General features: G+C 41.3%; 1 protein-coding gene across 1 annotated transcript in view; it reads right to left on the minus strand.

Moving 5' to 3' along the window:
• Positions 1-19,773: 19,773 nt before the first annotated feature.
• The window catches only part of UBE2J1 (ubiquitin conjugating enzyme E2 J1), a 49,587-nt gene continuing 42,172 nt past the window's right edge, over positions 19,774-27,188 (minus strand). The window contains exon 8 of the mRNA XM_040350092.1: positions 19,774-21,742. Coding sequence (XP_040206026.1) covers positions 21,473-21,742 — 270 coding nt within the window. The 3' untranslated portion in view covers positions 19,774-21,472. The remainder of the gene's footprint in view (positions 21,743-27,188) is intronic.

A 27,188-nucleotide genomic window follows, 5' to 3' on the forward strand; every position in this document is an offset into this window, starting at 1 on the left:
GCCAAAAGGTACGCCGAGCTACGTGAATCTAGCTCGTAGTTTCCTTTACACGTTCAATAAAAGAATTAAAACATTTCTGGAGTTATGGACTTTCCATTTTTGGCACTGCTGATTTTTAACAAACAGATTAGAAACTGTGTTCAAACAATGCTGACTGGAAGATCTTTCTCTTTAATGCTACCAAATGCATATGATCAAACATTGTTACAAGTACTACAACTACTCATTATGACTACTGTTGTCCAAACTGCTAGACATCTCTACTGGCAAACTGGATATTCTCAAGCATGCTTCCAAACACTCCATCCCATTGGTGCAATTTGTTCACACTGGAGATTTTCTTTTTATCCGCACATCCCATATCACCTACTTCTCTACTATTAGACTTTGAGCTGTTGTGTATCCCTAAATGATTTCTTACATGCTGTGTCTTGTGTTGTATAGATCCTATGGCCCAGATTCTCGTAGAATCACGCAAAACTGTGCGGGCGTAACGTATCTCATTTACGTTACGCCACCGCAAGTTTTACAGGCAAGTGCTTTATTCACAAAGCACTTGCGTGTAAAGTTGCGGCGGCGTAGCGTAAATCATCCAGCGCAAGCCCGCCTAATTCAAATTAGGCGGGTAGGGGGCGTGTAGTATTTAAATGAAGCGCGTTCCCGCGCTGAACGTACTGCACATGCGCCGTCCGTAAAATATCCCAGGGTGCATTGCTCCAAATGACGTCGCAAGGACGTCATTGGTTTCGACGTGAACGTAAATGGTGTCCAGCCCCATTCACGGACAACTTACGCAAACAACGTAAATTTTTAAATTTCGACGCGGGAACGCCGGCCATACTTAACATTGGTTGCCCCTCATATAGCAGGGGCAACTTTACGCCGGGCAAACCTAACGTAAACATCGTAACTTCACTGCGTCGACCGCGCGTACGTTCGGGAATTCGCGTATCTAGCTAATTTGCATACTTGACGGGGAAAACGACAGAGGCGACACCTAGCGGACAAAAAAAAATTGCATTTAAGATCCGACAGCGTAAGAGCCTTACGCCTTTCGGATCGAATGGATATCTATGCGTAACTGATTCTAAGAATCAGTCGCATAGATACGACGGCCAAGATTAGGACTTACGACGGCATACATGGCGTTGCGCCGTCGTAAGCCCTTTGAGAATCTGGGCCTATGTATTTCTGGTAATAGATCTACGTCCTTAGAAGAAGTGTCTTTACTACTTCTCCCTGCAAAAAGTTTTAGAACATAGTTGGGTGGAAGCTCCCAAATTCCAGCCCTGCCCATTGATGACTGCTAACAGGCAGGCAATTGTAAATTCTAAAACCAAAGGTAAAGTTAGAATTAGACAGAAGGCAGGATAGGTGGCAGACAATTATATTTGGAAAACAGATAAAAAAGACAGACAGACAGCTGGGAGCCAGGGTCGTAACTAGGAGCAACATATCAGGAACAGTTACAAGAAAACAAGTTTGGTGATAACCAAGAGCAAGATAATCCCAAGCGAACTCCCCAAAGCACTAACAAAAAGTAGTTGACCCTGTTTCAGTGTGCTGAGCTAGATTTAATACTAGGGCATAAGAGGTCAGCTGCATTGTGCTAATGTCTCAGTAACATTTTTGTCTGAACCTAGAAAATGTATGACCATCTGCACTAGGGACTTATTGACAGGTGAGCCAGCTTGTTGCTGGAGAGTTATGAGGGGTGAGCAGCTGCCACGTGCTCCTAACACACTAAACATTATTGAGGAATTTGTAGCAACTTTGAACATTAAAGTTAATGGTAATGATTGGTAATGATTATTTAAAATGTGCAAAGTATGTAATGCAAAACAGCAGTCACTATAAAAAGACAAATCAAGCAAACTGTGTCAATAATAAAACAGATTTATGTGAAAAACAATCTAGAATGTATTAATCCAAAATAACAGAGTACGTTTGTAGCTCTGGCATTTAGATATGGTTATTTGAGATGTGAGCGTTTAAAAAAAAAAGAAAATGGTGCATGATGAATAGAAACGTCTTATTATTGTCAGTATTTATAAAACATGAAATGAGATGCCAGAATTAACAACTGTTGTGAGAGGATGCTTGAAACTGAAAAGTACTTGGCATGTTTTTTAGTTTGCCTGAAAATAAAACAATCCACTTTGCAAAAAGTTACACATTTCAAAAAAAGGAAACCGTGACGTGCTTTTCCAAGAAAAACATAAAAATATATATATATATCATATAAAATTGCTATGCAAGCCATTTCATAATTTAATGATAACAAAAAGGGACTTTGCTTTTTAATCTGCAGTTGCTGTAGTTTTCTGTAAAATTCAACTCAATATGAAAACCTGGAAGCGCTTCTGTACACCACTGGCGCTCAGAACACCCTCAGAAATGTAATTTCCTGCTTGTTTGATTGGTTCACTGATTTTCTTAGAAGTCTGCATGAAGATACAAGTCAAAGTTCCAGCATTCCCTGCAATAGAAAGTTTAGTTTTGATAAGACCTAAAAGGATTAAAGAAGAATTCCGGGTATGGACATTTGCTCCTAGTTACACTGGTCCAGCATGGATCAATATAACTATTCATAAACAATACCTGCGGGCTCCGTGTTGAAGGTTGAAAATAACTAAAGCAGATACTACTAATTAAAGCTGATCTCCACTGGCCTCCAGGTCTTGTGCTAAGTAGTTGCCTTGTTGCATTGTGAACACATGAGATCGGCCACTCAGCATGGGCAGTATTAAGAGAATTCTTTGTATTTTCTCAAAGAATGCAAAGCATTCTTTGATTGGGTGAGGTGATGTCATGCTCCCCACCTTATCCAATCAGAGAATGCTTTGTATTAATTGGAAAAATGCAAAGCATTCTCTGCATGGTGCTTGTGTCAAGCAGTCAAACTCCTGTGTTCACAATGTACAATGCTTGGCACGGAACCTGGAGGCTAATGGAAGTAGCAGTGCCTACTACAGTGATTTCTGTTGTTTTTAGAGTATTGTTTCTCAACCTTTTTTCAGACAAGGCATCCTTTAAAATTATGGACAATCTCGACACACCCCATTCTAAAACGTAAAAGACTATTCTAATAGCTTTACACAATGCAGCAACATCCACATGTAGGACACCCAACCTTAGAGGTGATTTATTCTTCCAAAGCAAATACACTTTTGCACACTGGTACGTACTAGTATTCCAATGTCTCCCTTCTCCATCAATTTCTCTCCATCAGTCAGCTAATGTCACCCCAGTGCTGATGGAGAGTTGCAGAGGAGGGTTAAACAAGGATGCTGTGGAGGCAAAAGACATCCTCCTTATTAACTGATGACGTCATCGGTTGTTAGGATGCCAGTATCTAGAAAGCCGTAATGGTGCATACTGAAAACCCGTGGCTTTGTGTAACTAAAAGGCAGGCTTCATCCACCTGCTGACTTGTATATAATTTTTGATCAATTTTTAGGCATTTTGCCAAGGCACCCCTAAAGAAACCTCAAGGCACTCTGGTTGAAAAAGGCTGGTTTAGAGGGATCCCACAGGTATGGTATTTGCATGGTTACATTGGTCCAAGCTCAACCAATGTAACTATGTAAATAATGCCATACCTGGAATTCTTCAACGGACATAGTGAAACAAACAGCTTTTCCTTCAGAACAGAAACAGGTAGGACTCTGAAACAAATGTTATTAAAATCCTTGCAATGTACATTGATCACCAAAAGGGTATTGTTTTTTTCCTCCACAAAGGTAGAGTTACTCTTTAACTTGGGCTTGGTGGTTGGCAACTCTGACAAATTCCCAAGTCAAACAAAAAATGGCCTGGTACCTCATCAATGAAAAGTTATTGGTTGTTGTTGACTATAGTGGTCACTAGGCAGTGGGCATGTGCTTGCCCCAACTCCCTATACCCACTTTTTCCCTTTCTCTTTAACCTTTCTTTTACTCCCTACATACAAACACCTACTCTGTCCTGTCTACATCATTGACCTCCAATTGGACTCTCTGACACTAACTGATGGAATCCCAAAACCCTGAACGGTCTGCCATAACAGTGCCACAGAGGCTTCACAGCTAACTATGATTATACTCACATTTAAAGCCTTTTTCTGAAGAACACAATGCATAACCCAATTTGTTTGTCAAATATAAAAGATGATGTTGCACCGATTAAATAGATACCAAACATTTCTTTTTTACACTGCTTTAACCACTTCAATACCAGGCACTTATGCACCTAATTTCAGCTTTCTCACACTTTGAAGGCTAATTACTCAATCATGCTACACTGTATCCAAAACATTTTTTATCATTTTCTTCTCACAAACAGAGCTTTCTTTTGGTGGTATTAAATCAACACTGTTTTTTTTTTTTTGCGATATAAGCACACTTTTTTTTAGTTTCTATTGTAAAATTTTGCAAATAAATAATTTTTCTTCATAAATTTGTGCCAGATTTTATACTGCTACATATCTTTGGTAAAAATAACCCAAATTAGTGGATATTATTTAGTCTGTGTGAAAGTTATAGAGTCTACAAGCTATGGTGCCAATCACTGAAAATTGATCACATCTGATCACACCTGATGTACTGAAGGCCTATCTCATTTCTTGAGACACTAACAAGCCAGGAAAGTATGAAAATCCCCAAATGACCCCTTTTGGAAAGTAGACAGACCAAGGTATTTACTAAGAGGAATGGTGCGTTTTTTGAAGTTGAGATTTTTTCCCACAATACTTTAGAAAATTAAGATTGTTTTTTTTTTTTTACACAAACTGGTCATATTAACAGGTTATTTCTCTCACACAGCATATGCATAATTGCAACTACACCCCAAAATACATTCTGCTACTCCTCCTGAGTATGGCGATACCACATGTGTGAGACTTTTACACAGCCTGGCCACATACAGAGGCCTAACATTTAAGTAGCAGCTTCCGGCGTTCTACAAGTATAAATTGCACATCTCCTTTCTCAACCATCCATTACACTTTGGAAGGCCCTGGAGCACCAGAACAATGGAATTGTCCTCAAAATGACCCCAGTTTGGAAAGCACACACCCCAACATATAATCTATGAGGCATAATGAATCTTTTGAACGGTTCATTTTTTTCCAGAAGGTTTTGGAAAGTGTGGGAAAAAAATGTAAACGCATTTTTTTTACATCAAGTTGTCCATTTATAAGATATTTCTAACACATAGCATGAAAATAGCAATAATGACAACCCTAAATACATTCCGCTACTTCTCCTGAGTATGGTGATATCACATGTGTGAGACTTTTACACAACCTGGCCACATACAGAGGCCCAACATTGAAGTAGCACCTTCAGGCGTTCTACGAGCATAAATTGCACATCTCATTTCTCAACCACCTATTACACTTTTAAAGGCCCTGGAGCACTAGGACAATGGAATTGTCCAAAAAATTACCCCATTTTGCAAAGCATACACCCCAACGTATAATCTGAGGCATAATGAGTCTTTTGAACCGTTATTTTTTTCCAGAAGGTTTTGGAAAATGAAAATGCATTTTTTTTACACAGAGTTGTGCATCTGTCTGCACCAGTCTTTAATAATTCCAGAGAGTAACTCCTAATCTAAGACATACTACCTCTACGTTATTTCAAAAGAGTATATGAATGATATCTGTAATCTTTATTGGTTGTAAAAACTGGACTGAACTATGTTCTTGATAACAGCAAATGTATATATTTTTAATTGTAAAACTCAATAAAAACATGGCTGATTAGTCTTTTGCTCTCAGGATGAAAAACTGGAAAAAAGAGATGAATAAGGATGGAGTATTGCAGAACAGAAGATTAGAAAGGACTGGAATACAATACCTGGTACCAAAAGCCAGGAACCAAGGCCTGTTTGGCCAATGAGGAATTACCGCGACAATTGAAACAGAAAAAGGTGAAAACAATATTTTTATAAAATAAAATAAACACTGATACAGTAATAGTGCTTATGAATGTCCAATTGGAGTTTTACATCAACTTTAAATATGGTAAAGCACCAACCGTGTGTCTTGTAATTAAAGGGGTTGTAAAGGATTTTTTTTTTCCCTAATAGCTTCCTTTACCTTAGTGCAGTCCTCCTTCGATTACCTCATCCTTCGATTATTCTTTTAAATGTCCTTATTTCTTCTGAGAAATCCTCACTTCCTGTTCTTCTGTCTGTAACTACACACAGTAATGCAAGGCTTTCTCCCTGGTGTGGAGAAAGCCTCTTGAGGGGGGAGGGGGCGAGCAGGCGAGTCAGGACACTCTCTACTTTGCAGATATAGAAAGGAGCTGTGTGTTAGTCGGCGTCCTGACACTCCTGCTCGCCCCCTAGGTAAAGGAATCTATTTAGGGAAAAACCCCTTTAACTAATGTATATGGCAGAAAGCTGCATGAACTAATGAGAAAAGACAAATAAAGTAAACCCCATGAAAATTGTTGAATTTTTCAATATATTTTGATAGTCGAACATTGGATTTTCATTCAAACACTACCTACAGATGAAGGTGATATACTTGAGCAAATGGCACACAAAATTTGCAAGGCAAGAAAGTGAGACAATTGGGTTGATTTACCAAGGCTTTGGGAATTTGTTAAAATTTCACTTTGCAAAGAATACCCACCCATGTGCAAGGAAAATAAAAAACACAGTTTTTGCTTGCACATAATTGGATGATGGAAGTCAACAGTTTCACCTCATTCACTAAGCTCTGTGAAAAATTCTCTTGCAAAGCACAAATTCCCTATGAACAGTCTATTTTCCTTTAGTAAATCAACCCCAATCTGTCCAAAAGTTGAACTAAATCTTTTAAAATGATAATGGGCCGAAGCAAATGCACCAAGGAATGGCTCCAAAAGATGAAATTCAAAGCCTTGGACTGGCCGTTAAAAAATCCTTTTTGAATCCCATTGAAATGTTATGGGAGGAATTGATTATTCCAGAGACTGGTGTAGCCACCCTGTCATAAACCGGAGCTACTAAATAAATGTAGTTTTGGCTGGATGGTAGTTAGTGCAGATTGATTGTGTCGTTTTTTCAGGCTTTAGTTTGGTTATCATTTCTTACTGCTGCCAGTAGGAGGTGTCACTGATACCACTGGAAATAGATTAAGATTTCACAGTTATGAACATTCATATTTCTTTCGGCCAACTCAGTAAGCAATTCAGACCACTAGTGCATGCTGGGGAAGATATTAGGGACAGGCGGCATACTAGCTCTTTTCCCCCAGGCTGAGGCCTGGGCATGTGCTGCTGGATGGCACTCTGCTGTTAGGCTTAAAAGTATGTGTGGGGCCTAACATGCTGAATGTGGGCTTAGGACTGAAGTGGTCCTGAAGCTGTCCTGCTTGTTAATGGGGAAAGTTTTCCCAAGGAGAAAATCCAGGGGATGACCCTTGCTGGAGAGAGTCAGGAAGAAGGCTGGTCTCACATAAGGGCCTAGTGATTTGCTTGAAGGACGTGTGGAGCCTAGGAAATGGTGAGAGCAAAGTCTATGAGCAAAGTTACTGTCTACAGTGTTGCTGGGTCGGCTTAAAGATTTTGCTACTGTGAAGTTGGACATCGGTTTGTAGAGTCTGTAAGTGATCTGCTATGGTGACCGTCACTAAATGGTGGCCTGCGGTCCGAGTCCGGCCCCAGTGACGCTTCTAACCGTACCGCCAATCCGCCAGTAATGTTAGCAAGCGTTTCCCTAGCAACCTGTGTGACAGAAGACTCACACTCAAGGGCCGCGAGTAGGGGCATGACGTCACGCACGTGCCCCGCCCCCTGCTGTTTGCAGTTCCCGGGTCTAGGCTCTCCTTGCGAGTAGGGGCGTGAGGTCACGTGAGGTCATGTGCGCGCCCTGCCCCCTGCTGCTCGCGGTTCCCGGCATTCAGCAGGACACCTAGTCCTGGCTCCTGGGTTGCATGGTGTCACATGAGCTCGCTGTCCCCCTTCTGGTTCTCCATATCCCGTAGCTTTCACCCCTCTGTGTTTTACTTGTGCCCTCCTGTATTTAAGGTATGTGGGCAACATGTTAACCATGTATTGTGCACACTGCTGGGCATATTTTGTTAAAGGTTATGCTGATGGACACCTTTTTTTATTTTAAGGGGCACTCTGATGGACAAATTTTATTTTAAGGGGCACGCTGATGGGTATATTTTTAATGTGCACACTGATGGGCATATTTTGTTAAGGGGCACACTGATGGACACATCAGTGCTACATTTAAAATATACCCATCAGCGTGCCCCTTAAAATAAAATGTGCCCATCAGAGTGTCCCCTAACACAAAAGGTGCCCATCACCGTGACCCTTATTTTATGTTAAGGTACACGCTGAAGGCCACATTTTATGTTAAGGGGCATGTTTTGTTGTGCCCATCAGAGTGCCCCTTAATATAAAATGTGCCCATCAGAGTGTTCCTTAACATAAAATGTCCCCATCAGCGTGACCCTTATTTTATGTTAATGGACATGCTGATGGGCACATTTTATGTTAAGGGAGACTCTGATGGGGACATCTGATGTAAGGAGGCATTCTGATAGGAATGCTTGATGTAAAGGGGCGCTGTGATGGGGACACATGATGTAAAGAAGCACTGTGATGGGGACAAATGGGGACTTGAGACTGGACCTCCTTGAATTTGAATTCAAGACCCCTGTGCTATGGTATCAGGGACCCCTAACCCTCATAGCCTTGACTGTTCTGCAATAAATCTTTAAAAAGACAAAAGTGGCTGGTGCCTAATGTTCTTCTCATTCCCCCCATTGTAGCCATAAACTCAGCCCTGGGGTGAAATGTTGTCCCACTCCCTGCCTCTGGAGGTGGCAGCTTTAAAGCAGATTTAAGCCCTCCTATCCTTTACAGCCAACAAAGCTGCCATCTTAACCTCTGTTTGATCTGCAGTTACCTTGGTGCTGCCCATGCATTTGGTTATGACACCAGTCATTTTATAGCTTGACAGTTTGGTTAAGAGCACAAGCAACTGTGACAGTAATCATTCATGACATGCTTTGATTGTAACTGTTTTGGGAAACTATTACATTCAAGGCACAGTTTTGCTTTAAGCACAACCACCTCTGCTCATTCTCCCCATCAGTGGAATATGTGCTAGGCAGAATGAAAGGTGGGTTTCTATACTAAATAAAAGCTGTTAGTGCATATGTAGTACTGAAGTTATAACTTCTCTAACGTTCCTATGACGCTGCATGACCCCTGACCCTCTGTCTGGATAGTGCTGATTGGCCCTGTGTCAATAACATGCACCCTTCAAAGAAAAAAACACTCTAGCTATATACACCAAACTGAGTGCCTCCAAGCCTCTGTACTATCAGGATATGGAGCAGAGACTGTGGAAGAAGGGGAGGGTCAGAGAAGACATGATCAAACAGCCTTTTTAGGCTGTGTTCACCCTAGTGAAAATTGCAATGCGGGTTTCCCCATATACAATTCGCATGACAGGAGATTGTGACCATCTCTCAATGGAGCCGGTTCACATATCTCCGTGGCGGCTCCGGAACGGCTTGCACAGGAGTGCCGTGTGTCTTTGGCTCTGTTTCTGGGCCGAATTCAGGCAAAAGTTTGGCCCTGATTCGTTCCTGAAAAACGGAGAGCAGGGGTGAGCCGCATCCGGCTTAGATGTGAGCACAGCCTTACACAATGCAGATGATTAACCCCTTAGGTTCCAACAAGCATACTTTATGGCACAGGGGTCAAACACAAGGCCTGCTGGCCGAATCTGGTCCTCCAGGCCATTTCATGTGGCCCTCGCACCTCCTCCAGCTCTCCTCCTGAGTTTGACACCCCTGCTTTATGGCATATACAGACTGATTTTACTGTTGTGGGTTTAGTAACATTTTAACCACTTAAGGACCGCCTCCTGCACATATTCCTTCGGCAGAATGGCACGGCTGGGCACAAGCACGTACCTGTACGTCCTCTTTAAGTGCCCAACCATGGGTCGCGTGCGTGCGCCCGCGACCTGGTCCGAAGCTCCGTGACCGCGGCCGCGGGACCCGCGGACCCAATCGCCGCCTGAGTCCCGCGATCGGTCCCTGGAGCTGAAGAACGGGGAGAGCTGTGTGTAAACACAGCTTCCCCATTCTCCACTGTGGCGCTGTCATTGATCGTCTGTTCCCTGATATAGGGAAAGGCAATCAATGACGTCACACGTCCAGCCCCGCCCCCCTACAGTTAGAAACACATATGAGGTCACACTTAACCCCTTCAGCGCCCCCTACTGGTTAACTCCCAAACTGCAATTGTCATTTTCACAGTAAACAATGCATTTTTATAGCATTTTTTGCTGTGAAAATGACAATGGTCCCAAAAATGTGGCAAAATTGTCCGATGTGTCCGCCATAATGTCGCAGTCATGAAAAAAATCGCTGATCGCCGCCATTAGTAGTAAAACATTTTTTTTTATAAAAATGCAATAAAACTATCCCCTATTTTGTAAATGCTATAAATTTTGCGCAAACCAATCGATAAACGCTTATTGCAATTTTTTTTACTAAAAATAGGTAGAGGAATACGTATCGGCCTAAACTGAGGGAAAAAAATTTTGTTTTATATATTTTTGGGGGATATTTATTACAGCAAAAAGTAAAAAATATTGAATTTTTTTCAAAATTGTCGCTATATTTTTGTTTATAGCGCAAAAAATAAAAACCGCAGAGGTGATCAAATACCACCAAAAGAAAGCTCTATTTGTATGAAAAAAAGGACGCCAATTTTGTTTGGGAGCCACGTCGCACGACCGCGCAATTGTCAGTTAAAGCGACATAGTGCCGAATCACAAAAAGGGGCCAGGTCCTTTACCTGCATTTTGGTCCGGGTCTTAAGTGGTTAAGGGGACATGCCCCACAAGCGCATTTGACCACACTAGCGATAGTTGGTCATGCCCATTTGGTGAGTGCAAATTTATGTGGGGCACTATATGCACAAGTGGAACAAAGCACCAAATTTCATGTCTTAAAGAGCACCAGCACTTTTACTCTGGGGAATTTTTTTCATGGAACTTTGATATTTCATTGATATAGATTTGTTTCTATTGTTTAATTGTATTTGAAACACATTTCATGGGATGAGTATTTGTTTACCAAATTGTGTTTATGTGAAAAGTGCGGTTATAACAGAATACATAAGGGAACGATGTGGAGGGTAAATATCTGTATTCCGCTGTTGTACTGAGTGCATTTACACATGTGGCTTTAAGTATATAATACAAATCATTATTCACCAACTGTTCAGATGGGCTGCACATATCCACAAAATGGGTCATTTTAAATCGCTGCCACAGCTCAGGCACATGTCGGGTTAGAATCAGTATAGAAAAATAAATTTTTTGGCTCCATTGTTGAGGAAAACCTGCCATCTAGTGGTATTAATGAGGTCACGCAAGATTATCGGTTTACACAGCACAGCTTAAATAGATAATCTCCCAAATGTGACTGTGCCATTTGCTAGAAACCTGGACTTTAAATATGCTGCCATTGTTGAGGTTTTTACTTGAAAAACACTTGCTGCCTGGCTGTTAAAACACAGTTCCAATAATTTGTCCCATGGTCCAGCGGTGCACTTACCCCAGCCATGTTCTTCCAGTGTCCTCCCTTGATGGTGCCAGAATCTCTACTATGGGCACCCGGCCGTGACAGCTTGCAGCTTCACAGCCGGGTGCCCACTGTGCATGCATGAGTGGCACTGCAGTCTGAAACCAGCCCAAAAGTCTTCTAGGACCTGTCAGATGTCCCAGAAGACTTAGGGAGGTCGAGCTTCTGCTTCCAGTTCGCCTGCTGCCCCCCCCCCCCCTCCTCCTCTAAAGCTCTGTTTCACAAAAAGGAGTCGGGGAGGAGGCCTTAAAGTTCCACTTTTGGGTGGTACTCCACTTTAAATTGATCCAAAGGTGTCAGAGCTACTAAAATAGTATTGCGACCCAAGACAACCAGAGAAATTGTATTTTCAGATGGAGACATCCAATGGCAGGCTCTGCATTTCTCGGGTTTCTTTAACCATTTCAGCCCCAGAAGGTTTACCCCCCTTCATGACCAGGCCATTTATTGCGATAATGCACTGCGTTACTTTGTGACAATTGTACAGTCAAGGAACGCTGTACCCAAATAAAATGTATGTACTTTATATTCACACAAATAGCGCTTTCTTTTGGGGGTATTTCATCACCTCTGCTGTTTTTATTATTTGCGCTATAAACAAAAAAAGACCAACAACTTTGAAAAAAAAAACAACAATATTTTTTACCTTCTGCTATCATACATATCCAATAAATTTTTTAAGAAAAATCGAATTTCTTCTTCAATTTAAGCCAATATGTATTCTGCTACATATTTTTGGTAAAAATAATTCACAGTAAGCGTATATTGATTGGTTTGCACAAAGGTTATAGCGCCTAAAAACTGTGGGATATTTTTATTGAATTTTTATTTATTTATACATTTTTTACTAGTAATGGAGGCGATCAGAAAATTATAGTGGAACTGCGACATTGCGGCAGACAAATCGGACACTTAGGCCTCGTACAGACGGGCAAACATGTACGATGAAAACGGTCCGCCGGACCGTTTTCAGCTTACATGCCCGCCCGGAGATTTCTGTATGATGGCTGTACACACCATCATACATAAATCCGCGCGTACGCGTTACGCGGCGACGACGACGCGGCGACGTGCGCGGCCCTGGCAGTTCAATGCTTCCACGCATGCGTCAAAGTCATTCGACGCATGCGAGGGATGGCGGGCGCTCGGACATGTACGGTAAGTCTGTACAGACGACCGAACATGTCCGACGGACAGGATTCCAGCGTGCATGTTTCTAAGCAAGTTTAGAAACATTTGCCCGCTCGAAAACGGTCTGGCGGGCAAATGTACGCTGGAATCCTGTCTGCTCGGCTGTACAGACGACCCAACATGTCTGCTGAAACTGGTCCACGGACCAGTTTCAGCAAACATGTTCGGTCGTGTGTACGGGGCCTAAGTGACACTTTTTTGGGGACCAGTGACACTAAAGCAGTGATCAGTACTAAATATGCACTGTAACTGTACTAATGACACTAGCAGGGAAGGGGCTAACATCAGGGGCAATCAAAGGGTTAAATGTGTCCCATAGGAGTGCTTTCTAACTGTGGGGGGAGGGGGGGGGTGCTTGTACTGTAAGAAAACAGAGATCCGTGTTCCTGCTTAGCAGAAACACAAGATCTCTGTCTTCTCCTGCCACAGAACACTGATCTGCCTAGTTTACATACCGCCGTTCTGTCTGCCTTGGGAACAATCGGCAGGTCCCCAGCAACCACAGCGGGAGCTGGTCGCTGCCAACGCACATGCGCGCCCCAGACCAGGAAGAGCAAAATCACGTACAGGTTCATGATTTCGCGCAGAGAGGCCGTCCCACTGCAGTAAGTGTACGTGATGCGGTCCAGAAACGGTTACAAAGAAACAGTTGAAAATATGAGTTTGATCACTGGTCTCCTGGGAATGCAAGATGCCTGGTAGTCTCTGGCTTCACTACGGAGTCTCTGACCTGGAACAAGCATGCAGCTACCAAAGTCAGAGCTCCTGATTTGCATACATGATTCAGGTCAGTTCCTGCACAAAGAACGGACGTTACTGGATCAGCATAAGCGCCAGCCAACTAGCTTGTAAAGAAGAGGTAAGCAATGTCAGGCTCCATATTATCTCATTAGATTTATTTTATTTAACAGGAAGGTTCACCTTTTCACAAAAAAGAAAGGTTGGTCTGACTCCAGACATCCTGGACACACCCCCAGATCTGGCTGCGATGGATGCCCAGTGTTGCTGGTGTAGCAGTCCATACACCGCAATTCTCAGCGCAGGAATGTGTATCCAGCATAATGGGTGCCTTGGCGCGGCTCTGTGGCTCACGCATGCGTTTGCAAATGCGTGCGGACAAAACCCCTGTTTTTAACGCATACGGTTAGACAGGTTAATTGGCTGTTCTGCAAGCTGGTCGGTAAGTAAGCTTGGCTTTTCCCTGGGCATTCCCCAGGTTTTGTTGTTACAAGCACTCATTGGTCAGCATAAGACCCCCACTAACCAATGAAAAGTGTTTCTTTCTTATGGGACAGTTTATCAGAAGAAGCGATTCTCATTCACCAGCATGGTCACATGACTGTGCTGACCTATGAGCACTTGTCATTGCATTATGATGGATAATCGCTTTGGGGTTGTGTATTGAGGTGTACAATATATGGACTGCTACACCAGCATGGGGTATCAGTGTCGCTATGTGCAGCAGGGTCCAGAGGGGTGACCAGGCCAGGAGGAGCTAGTTCACTTTTTTTATTTTTTGGTAAAAAGATGAACTTTCCCTTTAGGGCAGATTTAGACATGGCGGTAAATCTTTCTTTCTTTTGAAACCCAACCTGTATTTTGATTGCGCTTCAGAGTCTGTTGACAGGCAGTGAGGAAGCGTGCGACACCCCCTGTGATCATACTTTTTTACATTTATTAGTTGTTTTCATCCAGTAGCTATTATACATTAGGCTTTCCAGAGCCTACATCGTTATACACACAATTGGCCATAAGGGGATACAGAGAGTAAAATAAGTATTGAACATGTCACCATTTTTCTAGATAAATATATTTCTAAAGGTGCGATTGACATGACATTTTTACCACATTGGTAACAAGCCATATGATCCATCCATACAAAGAAAACAAAACAAATAAGTTCAGAAATTAAGTTATGTGTAATAAAATGTAATGACACAAGGAAAGAGTATTGAACACATGAAGAAAGGGAGGTGCAAATAGGCATGGAAAGTCAAGACACCAGCTGAAATCTATCGGTAATCAGAAAGCAATCCTGCCCCTTGTGCAAATTAACATCAGCTCGTTCAGTCGCAACTGATGAAATATAAAAAGGCGTCTCATTACCAAGGTGTCACACAAGAAATATAATTTCACAATAAACTGGCTATGACCAGGTACTCTTCACAAGATTTCTGACAGAGGAGTGAAAAGAATTATCAGAAGAGTTGTCCAAGAGCCAAGGACCACACCAGTGCGGTATTCTTGTATCACATACAGCACTATTTATATTATATATCTCCATGTGATGAGCCCCATCAGGGTTGCCAGGCTCATTAAAACCAGGGACAGTATGTAAAAATCTGTGTTTACTTTTACATATGTCCCTGAAATGTCCAAAACCGACATGCTTTTGATGTGAAAATCCTGAGATTTTAGCTGCCCCGCCTCTGTAATGCCTCCTGGCATGGTGGCCATCTGTAAGCCCTGGGGCCCCATAATCAGTCCGCCCCCTGCGTGTACAGCACCCATGGTAACTGCAGATCAAACAGAGGCCAGGAAAACAATTTCCTAAATCGGAGCTCCAGCCCCCCTCCAAGAATTAAAAGTCAGCAACTACAAATGCTGCAGATGCTGACTTTTAATATTAGGATACTTACCTGTCCAGGGATCCTGCGATGTCGGCACCCCAAGCCGATCCATCCATCGGGTGCCGCCACCGCCATTCCTTGAAAGGGAAGTTTCCCCTTTGGCTTTACCGGTTCCCTACTGCGAATGTGCCAAGCATGTTGATTTTTCTGAATGGCCCAGGAGAAGAAGGAGAAGGAGGGGGGCCGAATCTCCTGCGGCGAGATCTTCTGGAAGTGGGGATGGGTACCTGTCAAAAACACGTACCCACTCCCTCCGAAAGGTGCCAAATTTGGCACTGGAGGTGTGGGGGGAGGAGGCAGATAAGCGGAGCTTCCACTTTTGAGGGAACTCCGCTTTAAGGGTTTAGTTCCACTTGTCTACAGCCTAACTGCAGGTCTAAAATAAAGTAAACCTTTAATGACAGAAACGTGGAGGCTAGTCTACCATTGCTGACCTTGCCTAATGAATATGCTAATTTTCCAGCTACAAGGCTTACTGTTTGGCTTTATTGCTTTGAGTTGCTGTCCTAGAATAGGCATGTATATATCACAATGTTTTACTTTTAATTTAGACAAGTCGTACTTATTTTCTACATGCTCCAGGTCAGTGGCTCACACCGTAAAGCAGTGGTCATCAGCTCCTAACCTCAGGGCCCACCAACAGGCCAGGTTTGTAAGATAACTGAAATACATAACATGTGATCTCATTTGCTGCTCAGTGACTGCAGTGTTCTAGTCTGCATCTCCCCAAGATAATACATAAAACCAGGCCTGTTAGGCCTTGTACACACGGTCGGACCAAACCGATGTGACTGGTCCGTCGGACTGTTTTCATCGGTTCACCTCTGAAGTGGCTGAAGTGGATATGTGTACACACCGTCAGTCCAAAATCCGATCGGGTCAGAATGCGGTGACACACGACGTGCTGAATAAAACGAAGTTCAATGCTTCCAAGCATGCGTCGACTTGATTCTTGATTCTGAGCATGCGCAAGTTTAACCTATGGAGTGTGTGTCTGTTTATGTCAATAGTACATCATATACCCCTGTATGTTGTGGTCGTTAAAGTGCCCATCTAATAGTTTAAACTATCAACGCTCCCTGCTGATACCAATTCCATGTCCTTGCCGCTCTGACTGTAAAGAACCCCCTACACAATTTAAGGTTAAACCGCTTCTCTTCTTATTTTAGTGAATGGCCGTGTGCCTTTTTAAATTCACTTTCACTGAAAAGTTTTTTTCTCTATGCTACCAGTACAGTATTTGTACATTGCTATCATATCCCCTCCTCTCCAGAGCGAATAAGTTCAATGCTTGTAGTCTTTCCCCAAAGGGGAGGTCCTCCTTTCCCTTTATTAGCTTTGTTGCCCTTCATTTCTGCTCTCTCTCTCCAGTTCCCATACATCCTTGCTGAGGTCAGGTGCCCAGAACTGTACAGCATACTCAAGATGCGGCAGGACCAGAGTATTTTAGAGTGGGAGAATTATCGTTTTATCTCTGGAGTGAATCCCCTTTTTAACGCATTCCAATATTCGGCTGGCTTTGCTTGCAGCAGCCTGTCATAGCATGCCTTTACTGAGCCTGTCATCTCCTAGGGCCCCCAGGTCTTTTTCCACCCTAGATTCCCCCAGAGGTTCTCCCCCTAGCGAGTAACTTGTGTTTTGTATTTTTTGGCACCCAAATGCAGTAACTTACATTTTTCAACACTAAACCTCATTTACCATGTAGTTGCCCACCCAATTATTTTATTGAGGTCTTCTTGTAAGGTTTACAGCTTTTGATTGTCCGCAAATACTGAGATTGAGCTGTTTATCCTATCCTCAAGATCGGGGGCCTCAAACTGGCGGTCCTTCAGCTGTTACAAAACTACAAGTCCCATGAGGCATTGCAAGGCTGACAGTTACAAACATGACTTCCAGAGGCAGGGGCATGATGGGACTTGTAGTTTCAGAACAGCTGGAGGGCCGCCAGTTTGAGACCCCTCCTCTAGATTGTTTATGAATAAATTAAACATGATTGTACCCAGGACAGATGCTTGGGGGACCCCACTTTCCACACCAGACCATTCTGAGTATTGCCCATTTATCACCACCCTTTGGACTCACCCCAGTAGGCAGTTTTTAATCCAGGTACTTACCCTATGGTCCATGCCGACATACCTTAGTTTGTACAGTAAACGTTTGTGGGGAACTGTCAAACGCCATTGCAGATAAACCACATCTACAGGCCTTCCTTTATCTAGACAGCTCACTTCTTCATAGAAGGTTAAAAGATTGGTTTGGCAAGAATGATTTGTCATGAATCCACGCTGATTACTACTAATGAAACCTTTTTCATTACTAAAATCTTGTATATAGTCCCATATCATCCGCTCTAATAGCTTGCAGACTATTGATGTTAGGTTAACTGGCCTGTTTCCCTGGGATATATCTCACCCCTTTTTTAAAGATTGGTACTATGTTGGCTTTTCTCCAATCAGCTGGTACCATTCCAGTCAGTAAACTGTCCATAAAAAATTAGGAACAAAGGTCTAGTTACCACCTGGCTGAGTTCCTGACGGACCCTCGGGTGGAAGCCACCTGGTCCCGGTGACTTCTTTATGTTAGGGTTTTTTTGAAGTCCATTTCTGATTCTGTCTTCTGTTAGATACAAGGGTGCTTTCTGTAAAATGTTATTACATTAACATTAAAGTCTTGTTTACTGTATCCCCCCTTTTCTTTTGTGAAGGCTTAGAAGAAGAATATATTCAAAACCTTTGCCTTCGCTCTGTCTTTTGTAGCCAAATTCCCTTCATCCTTTATGGGGTTAAAAGGTTCTGGCCTCACTTTCTTACTATTTTTATACTTAAAGAATTTCTTTTTTTTTTTTTCTTTACTCTCCTCCGCTATGTGCCTTTTGGGTTCCATCTTAGCTGCCCTGATTGCACACTTACATTTCTTGTTGCAGTCTTTGTAATGTTGGACTGTTGACAATAACCCCTCAGCCTTGTACTTTAAGGGCCTTTTCTTTTGCTTTTATATGCATTTTTATGTTGGCGTTTAGCCACCCAGAATTAAATTGAGCTCTTTTAAATGCATTTCCCATTGGAATGCACTGGTCAATAACTTTATTTAGTATGCTCTTAAAGCACTCCCATTTAATATCGTCTAGAAAAGAGCGCAGTTTAAAGAAAGTTGGCTCTTTTGAATTTCAGTGTCCTTGTATTACCATTGTGTTTCCCATTTCTGTGATTTATACTGAAACCAATTAACCTGTGGTCATGGTTTCCTAAGTTTCCCTGCATTTCAACATCCTCAATCAGGTCTGTATTGTAAGTAATGAGTAGGTCTAGTAACGCATTGTTTCTTGTTGGTGCATTCACCATCTTACCCATGAAATTGTCCTGCACGACATTTAGGAAATGGCTTGCCTTGGACGAATGCACATTTCCTTCTGATAATTAAAATTCCCCATTATAATGACATTTCCCATCCTTGCCCCCATTCCAAGCTGCGATAGGAGATCCATCTCCCCACCTGCCTCTGGTTAGGGGGCCTATAACATACGAACAGTATTACGTTGCCCTTAGTTTCCTACCTTTGGAGCTCTACTCACAAGGAGTCCACCTCCTCCCTTCCTCCATTAGTGATATCGTCCACAACATTCACTTGCACATCATTCTTGATATACAGGCATACCCCTCCCCCTTTTTTTACCCTCCCTGTCTCTGCGATATAGGGAATACCCCTTAATGGTTGCCAGCCAATTATGAGAGCTGTCAAACCAAGGCTCTGAAATTCCCACAAAATTTTTATCCTACACATTAGCAACTCCAGTTCTCCCATCTTGTTAGCCAGACTTCTAATATTGGTATACAAGCCTCGTAATTTTGTCTGGTCGCATACCATTTTCTTGTTAGTAGTTATGAGGCTGCAATTTGGATTTGCCAACTTACTTACCTTGAGTTTTGGTATTCTAGTCACCCTACCGCCAATGCCAACAATATTACCCGCTGAGCTTTGTACCACGCTGGCTAGCTCTACATATGGACCCCCCTATTATCTAGTTTAAAAGCCCCTCTAACTATTCGGACAGCTCCTCTCCCAGCAGAGCTGCACCCTCCCCATTAAGGTGCAGTCCTTTCCTGCTAAAGAGCCGGTAACCGACTGAGAAGTCAGCCCAGTTCACCCAAAACCCCTGCATTGTACACCAACTGCCTGCTTTCCTGCTGCCTCTATGATGTGGCTTGAGGTTACGGAGGGGGAGATATTTGGATCCCAAAAACATATTTTTTTTTTTATTCTTTTATGAGATTGCTCCTGTCTAAAACTGGTGCTATGAAAGACAGCTAGCTATATCAAAAGCACATATTTAAACTTTCAGATGAGATTTCAGAATAAAACTCAATACGCTTAATTTATTGTTGACATATTATTTTTCAAGAAACAATAACTTTAGGTAATTACATATAGTACATTAGAATAAATGCAAGAATAAACAAAATTAAGTACCGGTATTTACTTTTAATTTAAAAAAGCAAGATATACATCTGAAGAAAGACTACAGGATACTGACCATGTTATCTTCAGAGACAAACCCTGAATCCCTCTCCTCAAAAACAAACAGAAATAACAAAAAAAAGAAAATTGCAAGAAAATTTTTCGGCCACTTTCTTTTTTGTAACATGTTGTGATGTATTATTACATGTTGATTTTGTTTTTTCCCCAAGACTTCTTTTCAGAAACAGTCCTTTTTGGAAAAGTCTTTGCCAAGTTAAAAAAAGAAGTATAAATAAATTTGCTTGATTAATAAAAATGTAGCTCTGAAACAAATGAACTAGCTAGCCAATCTATGCTTAAAGTAGAACTGTAGGCAAAACTTTTCATGTTTTGGATAAAGTGAGGACGGGTTATAATCCCTGTGGTTTTTTTCTTTGCACCATCTGTGTCCATTGGGGATATACACCATCACTTTCAGCTCCATAGCCAAAACACAAAGCGAGAGGAAATTCCTGCATATTGAGAAAATTCATAGGGGGCCCCCCCAAGCTCATCAGAACTAGTGTCCCCATCGGATGATTTCCCCTCTATCACTATTCTTGGGACAACCCAAAAGTAAATCAACTCACTATGTCATATGTCTATCTGAACACCATGTCATTTTCCCAAACTGTGTGACACTAGGTAAAACTGAACTGGTAAAAAAATGTCCCTGTTAAAAAAATACAGGTGCTTAGAGCAGTGTCACTACTGATTAAAGCTGTGCACTAATTGAGCGTTTCTAATCCTGGATGTAAAGTTAACTCATAACCGACACTTCCACCACACAATAATGGACTTCTTTGCTAGAGAAGCATGTGTGGAGCCATTGACCCTCTGCTGTTGCAGGTCTACATTCACTGACCATTCCAATATATTACAGCTTGTGTGGTCCATTGGAGATACAAAAGGGCTGCACTCGAGGCCCCCCCATGTCAAAAAAAAGTTGACCACCACTGGTGTAGATAGACAGATTCAGCCCTAGGAACATGACAGCAATGACCCAATTGTTTGGCCCAATGGATGTTTATCATGAAATAGAAAAAAAATTTGCAAAAGCAATCTACTACAAAATAAGGTTCTAAAAAAATTAAAGCACAAGAGTAATTCACGCCCTTTTTTAAGTGCTCAGAGGAGTAGCTCTTGTACACTCAACCCAAGCCACAAGGTAATGTTTACAGCATTCCCTCCGTTTAACATATCACTCTAGGATTAAAAAAAAAAGAAAGAAAAAATGACTTTATTTGCATCAGTATATTTATCATGGGAGTGCAGTAGTTTTCTTTTCTACAAAATGGGAGGTGTGCTACCCATTATTCTCTTTGTTCATTAAACATATAAACATGGGTATAAACAAAGCACTTGTTCAAAGTGTATAGCCTGATTGGAAGAAAGATCCAGCCAACTCCAGCAACAATATTATAGTATGCCATAGACAGCCATTTAAGCAGATAAATGTTTTGTTTTTTAACAGAAAGTCATTCCCTTAAACAGTTGTCATAACCGATACACATTTTAACAAGTGTTCATGTCAATTCCTTACAGAACCAACCAAACCTTATAGCTCATAGTCAAAAATGTAGTCGTTGGCCAAGTATATTCTACGGAAAATAAGCACTGCCAATGCTAAGGTCAGCAATACTATCAGCAGTGTTGATCCGGTGTTGCTTGCATCGCCAGTATGTTGCTGGACTGGGATGAGCCCTGGAGAAGCCGGGTTTCTCCTCTGCTGTGCTCGTCTCTGCCGAGGGCTCCTGGACACATTGGGAGTTGGGGCTGGCTGTTCCTCTTCTTCACCAGATGGAGCTTCTCTATCATGGATCTCAGCCTGATTTAAAAAAAAGGGGGGTTGCTGCATTAGGGAACAGTGCACAGGTGTTTTTCCAATATGTCCTAGTGTATATCATTTTACTGTGACCCCAACTGTCAGTTTGCTATTGTTCTGGAACCACAAAAAGATATTCTCAATAAAAAACCCAATCAACAACTGTTATATTATTATTAACATGAGAAGTCAAAAATAGTTATTTGTTCTTTCATTTTCAAATTTCAAATATGGTATGGAGCTACCATTAGTATAAATAACAGCAGAAAAACAAAAAGAAACCAATTTGTATGCAATTTTCCCTCATAAGAACACATTATGGGCCAGATTCACAGAGCAGATACTACGGCGTATCTTCATAGAATCAGTTACGCATAGATATCCATAAGATCCGACAGGTGTAATTGTTTTACACTGTCGGATCTTAAGATGCAATACCGCGGCCGCCGCTGGGGGGAGTTCGCGTCGTAAACCAGCGTCGGGTATGCAAATTAGGAGTTACGGCGATCCACGCCGGTTTTTCGCGTTCGCTACGTCGCCGCTAGTCTAGGTTTCCCGTCGCAAAGTTAGTCGTTTTTTTGGTGCCTTAACTTTACACAGCAATCGTATTGCTGTATAAAGTATGGCCGTCGTTCCCGCGTAGAAATTTAAAAAATAACGTTGTTTGCGTAAGCCGTCCGGGAATACGGAATTATGCTACGCGCCGCCGTTGGAAAAAATGACGTCACTTCGCGCAAAGCACGGCGGGAGTTCGGAAACAGAGCATGCGCAGTAGGTCCGGCGCGGGAGCGCGCCTAATTTAAATGGCACACGCCCATTTGAATTGGCCCGCCTTGCGCCGGAGGCCGCCGGCATAGTTTTCATCGCAAGTGCTTGGTGAATCAGGCACTTGCGATGAAAAATTGCGGCGGTGTAACGTATCTACGATACGTTTTTTTTCCATGACATGAATAACAGTTGTGTGTACGCGGAATTAGTCTTTATGTTGCTGTATAGGGTCCAGAATTTTGCCAAAAGCCCATGGACAGAATTGACCACTCAGTACACAAAAATCATTTGTGGTGTCAGCTCACAACAAGGCTTAAGAGCAGAGAGCATTTCTTGCAGATCAACAGGTATTTTACTGTACTTGAAGGGTCTTTGAAGTGATAAAATATGGGGATATTTAGGTCTATATCCATCTATAAAAATATCCATCTTTCTCCTCCCAAAATAACACTACTGGGCAGTGGATTTCTATAGGATTGCACAGTATCTTAGGCAATAACAAAATACAATAAATATAAAAAGCTGGTGGCATAAAAAAAAGTTATAGTATGATGTATGGTGGCATGTCATATCAGCATTTTATGTACAACTGATAAACTTTCCATACACTAAATACCAATATGCATCAACTGAATGTTAACCACTTGACATTACCCCCCTTTATGACCAGGCAGTCAAAGTGTTATCTGTGTGTCGTGTGTGTGGATCCTAACCATATGGTCGCGATCTTTCCCCGAACCTGGACCAGCTCTGACGTCAGCCGGCTTCAGCCCTCTGTCTGCTAAAAACAGGTCACAGCAGTGTAGAAATAACTGGATAACTGTGATTCACAGGAGAAGTAAGGCCAAATGAGCTTTGGCTCTACTTCTCCTTTAAGTAGCACAAAACTTGAGATCACAATACGAAGATATATTCTTCAAGAATTAGACCAGAACTGTGTTGGAAAGACAAAGCTAAAATCTAATCCTTTAAAACGCTAATGCCTATACAAAAAGCATACTATAACATCAGGAGATAAGACAAAGCAAATATGTTTGCACAAGTTACAAATATTAATGCACAGTTCATCAGTTTAAGTGTTCCACAAAAACAATTATTCTGCATTTGTCTTTGCATAGGAAGCTTTAGCGTTTAGAGTTAACGGTTTGTTCCAGAGTACTTTGTTTTGTTAGGCAGTTGTCTGCTTAGCCTACAGCATAAATGAGATCAAGCAGCAAATGTAACTGAATGTGGAGTAAGCTTTCTGCAGCTTAATGCATTTCCATTGAGACAGGTCTCAGTCATCAACTACGTCATACACTACATGTGAATTGTCCTTGTTCTTTGTGTAAGTTCCCCCATATAACATAGAGCATTCAAGATAAAAAGGGGCTTTTAAAAAAAAAAAAAAAAAAAAAAAGCACCACCAAACTGCTCTAGTGATTGCGTGAAGTCGTCATTGGAGGGTATTCCCCCAGTTACTGAGCCTGTAAAATGCAAAGCCTGCCACAACAGATGGTCTGACGTTATTAGACGTGTTTTTGTCTATACCAATCCCCAGGCCCATCGCCGCTAAAATAAACAAATAAATAAATAAAGTGCAGCTTATCTAGGATTTGAGCACAATTTATCACTGAATTTAGATTGCATTTACAAAAGTCCAACAGCAGCTGCTTTGGCTCAGGACCAGGCTCCATGCACTCCCATAATGGATGTGTTATATAAGTACCACAGACTGGGAGAATTAGGCAAATGCCAAATTAATACTTACAATTATAGAAGCGGTATTACATAAATAAGAAGCTCTCATCACATTTCATATTTAAGGAAAAACAAAAAAAAAAAGCTTGATATCACAGCCTCCAACTCCCTCAGTGCCCCCTCGGTAATGCAAATAACCATCTTCTGCCTAGATACCCCTCACCACTGACTGGAATGCCAGATTATCTCTCCGGAAGTATTACAGTTAAAATCTTGTATTGGAAGCCATCAGTTCTCTTTTGTTGCTTACTACACAGGCGATTTAAGCAAAATTTGGAAATCATTTTTGTTTAGAAATTTTGAAAGATTTTAAACAAGACTTTAAAAACATAGGTTCCTGGCGAGCCAAAGGTTTGTTAGATAGAACATTAACCACTTCAGCCCTGGAAGGATTTGCCCCCTTCCTGATCAGGCCATGTATTGCCATACGGCACTGCGTCTTTAACTGATAATTGCGCAGTCATGCAACGTTGTACCCAAACAAAATGTATGTCTTTTTGTGGTATTTGATCGCCGCTGCGGTTTTAATTTTTTGCGCGAAAAAAAAAACAAGGATTTTGAAAAACATAAAAAAAAATGATATAATTATATATATATATATATATATATATATATATATATATATATATATATATATATATATATATATATATATATATATATATATATATATATATATATATATACACACACATTATATATATATATATATATATATATATATATATATATATATATATATATATAGATACAGATAGATACAGATAGATACAGATAGATACATAGATATAGATAGATAGATAGATAGATAGATAGATAGATAGATAGATAGATAGATAGATAGATAGATAGATACTGATGAAGACTTTTTTTTTTTAAATATATATTAATAAATGTCCCCAATTTAAAAAAAAAAAAAAAAATCTTCATCAGTTTAGGCCGATATGTATTCTTCTACATATTTTTGGTAAAAAGAAAAAAACGCCTTTTGGTTTGCGCAAAAGTTATAGCGTCTATAAAATAGGGGATAGATTTATGGCATTTTTATTATTATTTATTTATTTATAATGATGTTTTCAACTACATTGCATACCAACATTTTTAATACTGACTATTACATTTAAATTGTTTTATGACTGGCAGAAAAAAAAAATGCAGCGTATTTAATGTATAACATCTTCCATAACCGGTATTAGTAAAAAAAAAATTGCATTGAGCGTTTTCCTATTTATCTGGACTACAGGGACCTTAAAAAGATACCTAGATTTTGCCACATATCAGGTCATCAATTGGTCATAAATTGTTTATAGATTTTAGGCATTTTCCTGTACGGGGATTGAAGTTCAACAATTGTAATTAACAGAGAATTTAAAAAAAAAATCTAAAAATATTAATTACCCTAATTAATGTGCCTTAACCACTTTAAGACCTGGCTTTTTCTTGCACTTTGTTTACAAGTTTAAATCAGTATTTATTTTCTAGGAAATTACTTATAACCCCCAAACACCTTTACTACCTGTTTTGAGTTACAGAGAAGGTCTAGTGCTAGAATTGCTCCAACGTTTGTGGTGATACCCAACATGTTGGTGCGAATACCATTACTGAATAGCCGCAATGCGCGATTTACATATGCATTTGCTTCTGCGCGAGAGCACGAAGGGATGGGGGGTGCTTTAAATGTTTTTTTTTCTTATTTATTTTACTTTTTAATTTTTACACTGTCCTTTTATAAAAAAAAATTAGCACTTTTATTCCTATTACAAGGAATGTAAACATCCCATTTAATAGAAATAAGGATGCTGGGTCCTTTTTATAGACAGGTCTTGGGTCAAAAAGACTCCACATTTCTTTAAAAGCAAAAAAAAAAAAAAAAAAAAAGAAAGTTGATCCTATGCTTAAAAAAAAAAAAAAAAAAAAAAAAAATTGTTTACTTCCAGCCTGGACTGGATGTGACATCAACCGGCAGGCAGAAACAGTAAGCCCGAAAAACACTGGCGAGCAACAGTAGCAGAGAGGGGGGGGGGGGGGGGGCAGCGTCCCCTCCCACCATTTTTAAAATCCTTCCAGCGGATCTAGAGCCGCTCGGAACGCTTTCATGCCGCTGGCTGTTAAAAAAAAGCGATATTGGATGTTACAGCCGATATCTTCAGCCATAATCCCTGTAAACCACTTGCAAGCCGCAAAGTATATATGTGTGTGTGTGTGTGTGTGTATTGCAGTCGGCAAGTGAAGGTTATAACGTGAAGGTTATAACGGGAAGGTTATAACAGTTTTTTTTTTAATCTGGTGTCTTATTGCAGAGATTTCTCTTCACTTCCTCTCCCAGAGCCCAAACAGGAAGTGAGAGGACATCTATCCAAAGTAAGGGAATCTAGTAGATCACCAAGGTCACCTATTTCTGTTCGGATGTCAACCTAAAACATTTGGGATTTTTTTTTTTTACTTTCGATAACAGTAAACAGGACAAATAAAGAGGGTGAATCTTCCCAACAGGGACACAGCAATAAAAACTAACTGGTGTCTGTAGACACCTACTCCACTTATAGTGAGGATTAGCATTGCATTTTTCTTTGCTCATTGCTTTCCTTTAGTCCGTTATGGCTGTCACAAATAGTGGCTCGATGAATCTTAACCGCTTGCTGACTGCACTATAGCCAAATGACGGCTACAGTGCAGCTCGATAATTCTGGGAGGGCGTACATTGACTAACCCCCAGAATTGCGCACACAGGAGTATCCGTGCCCACCAGGTCCAGGGGACCCGGCGCATCACGGTAAATGGCCGCTGATAGCGGCCGTTTACCACGTGATCGCTCCATCAAATGACAAAGCGATCACTTGTAAACAAACCGGCGTCATGACATGACGCCGTTTCCGCTCTCCCCTCTGCGTACCGATGGGTACATTGTGAGTGGAGAAGGGGAGGGATCGGTGGCAGCAGC

Source organism: Rana temporaria, chromosome 4 (assembly GCF_905171775.1).
Source record: "Rana temporaria chromosome 4, aRanTem1.1, whole genome shotgun sequence".
Classification (NCBI taxonomy): Eukaryota; Metazoa; Chordata; class Amphibia; order Anura; family Ranidae; genus Rana; species Rana temporaria.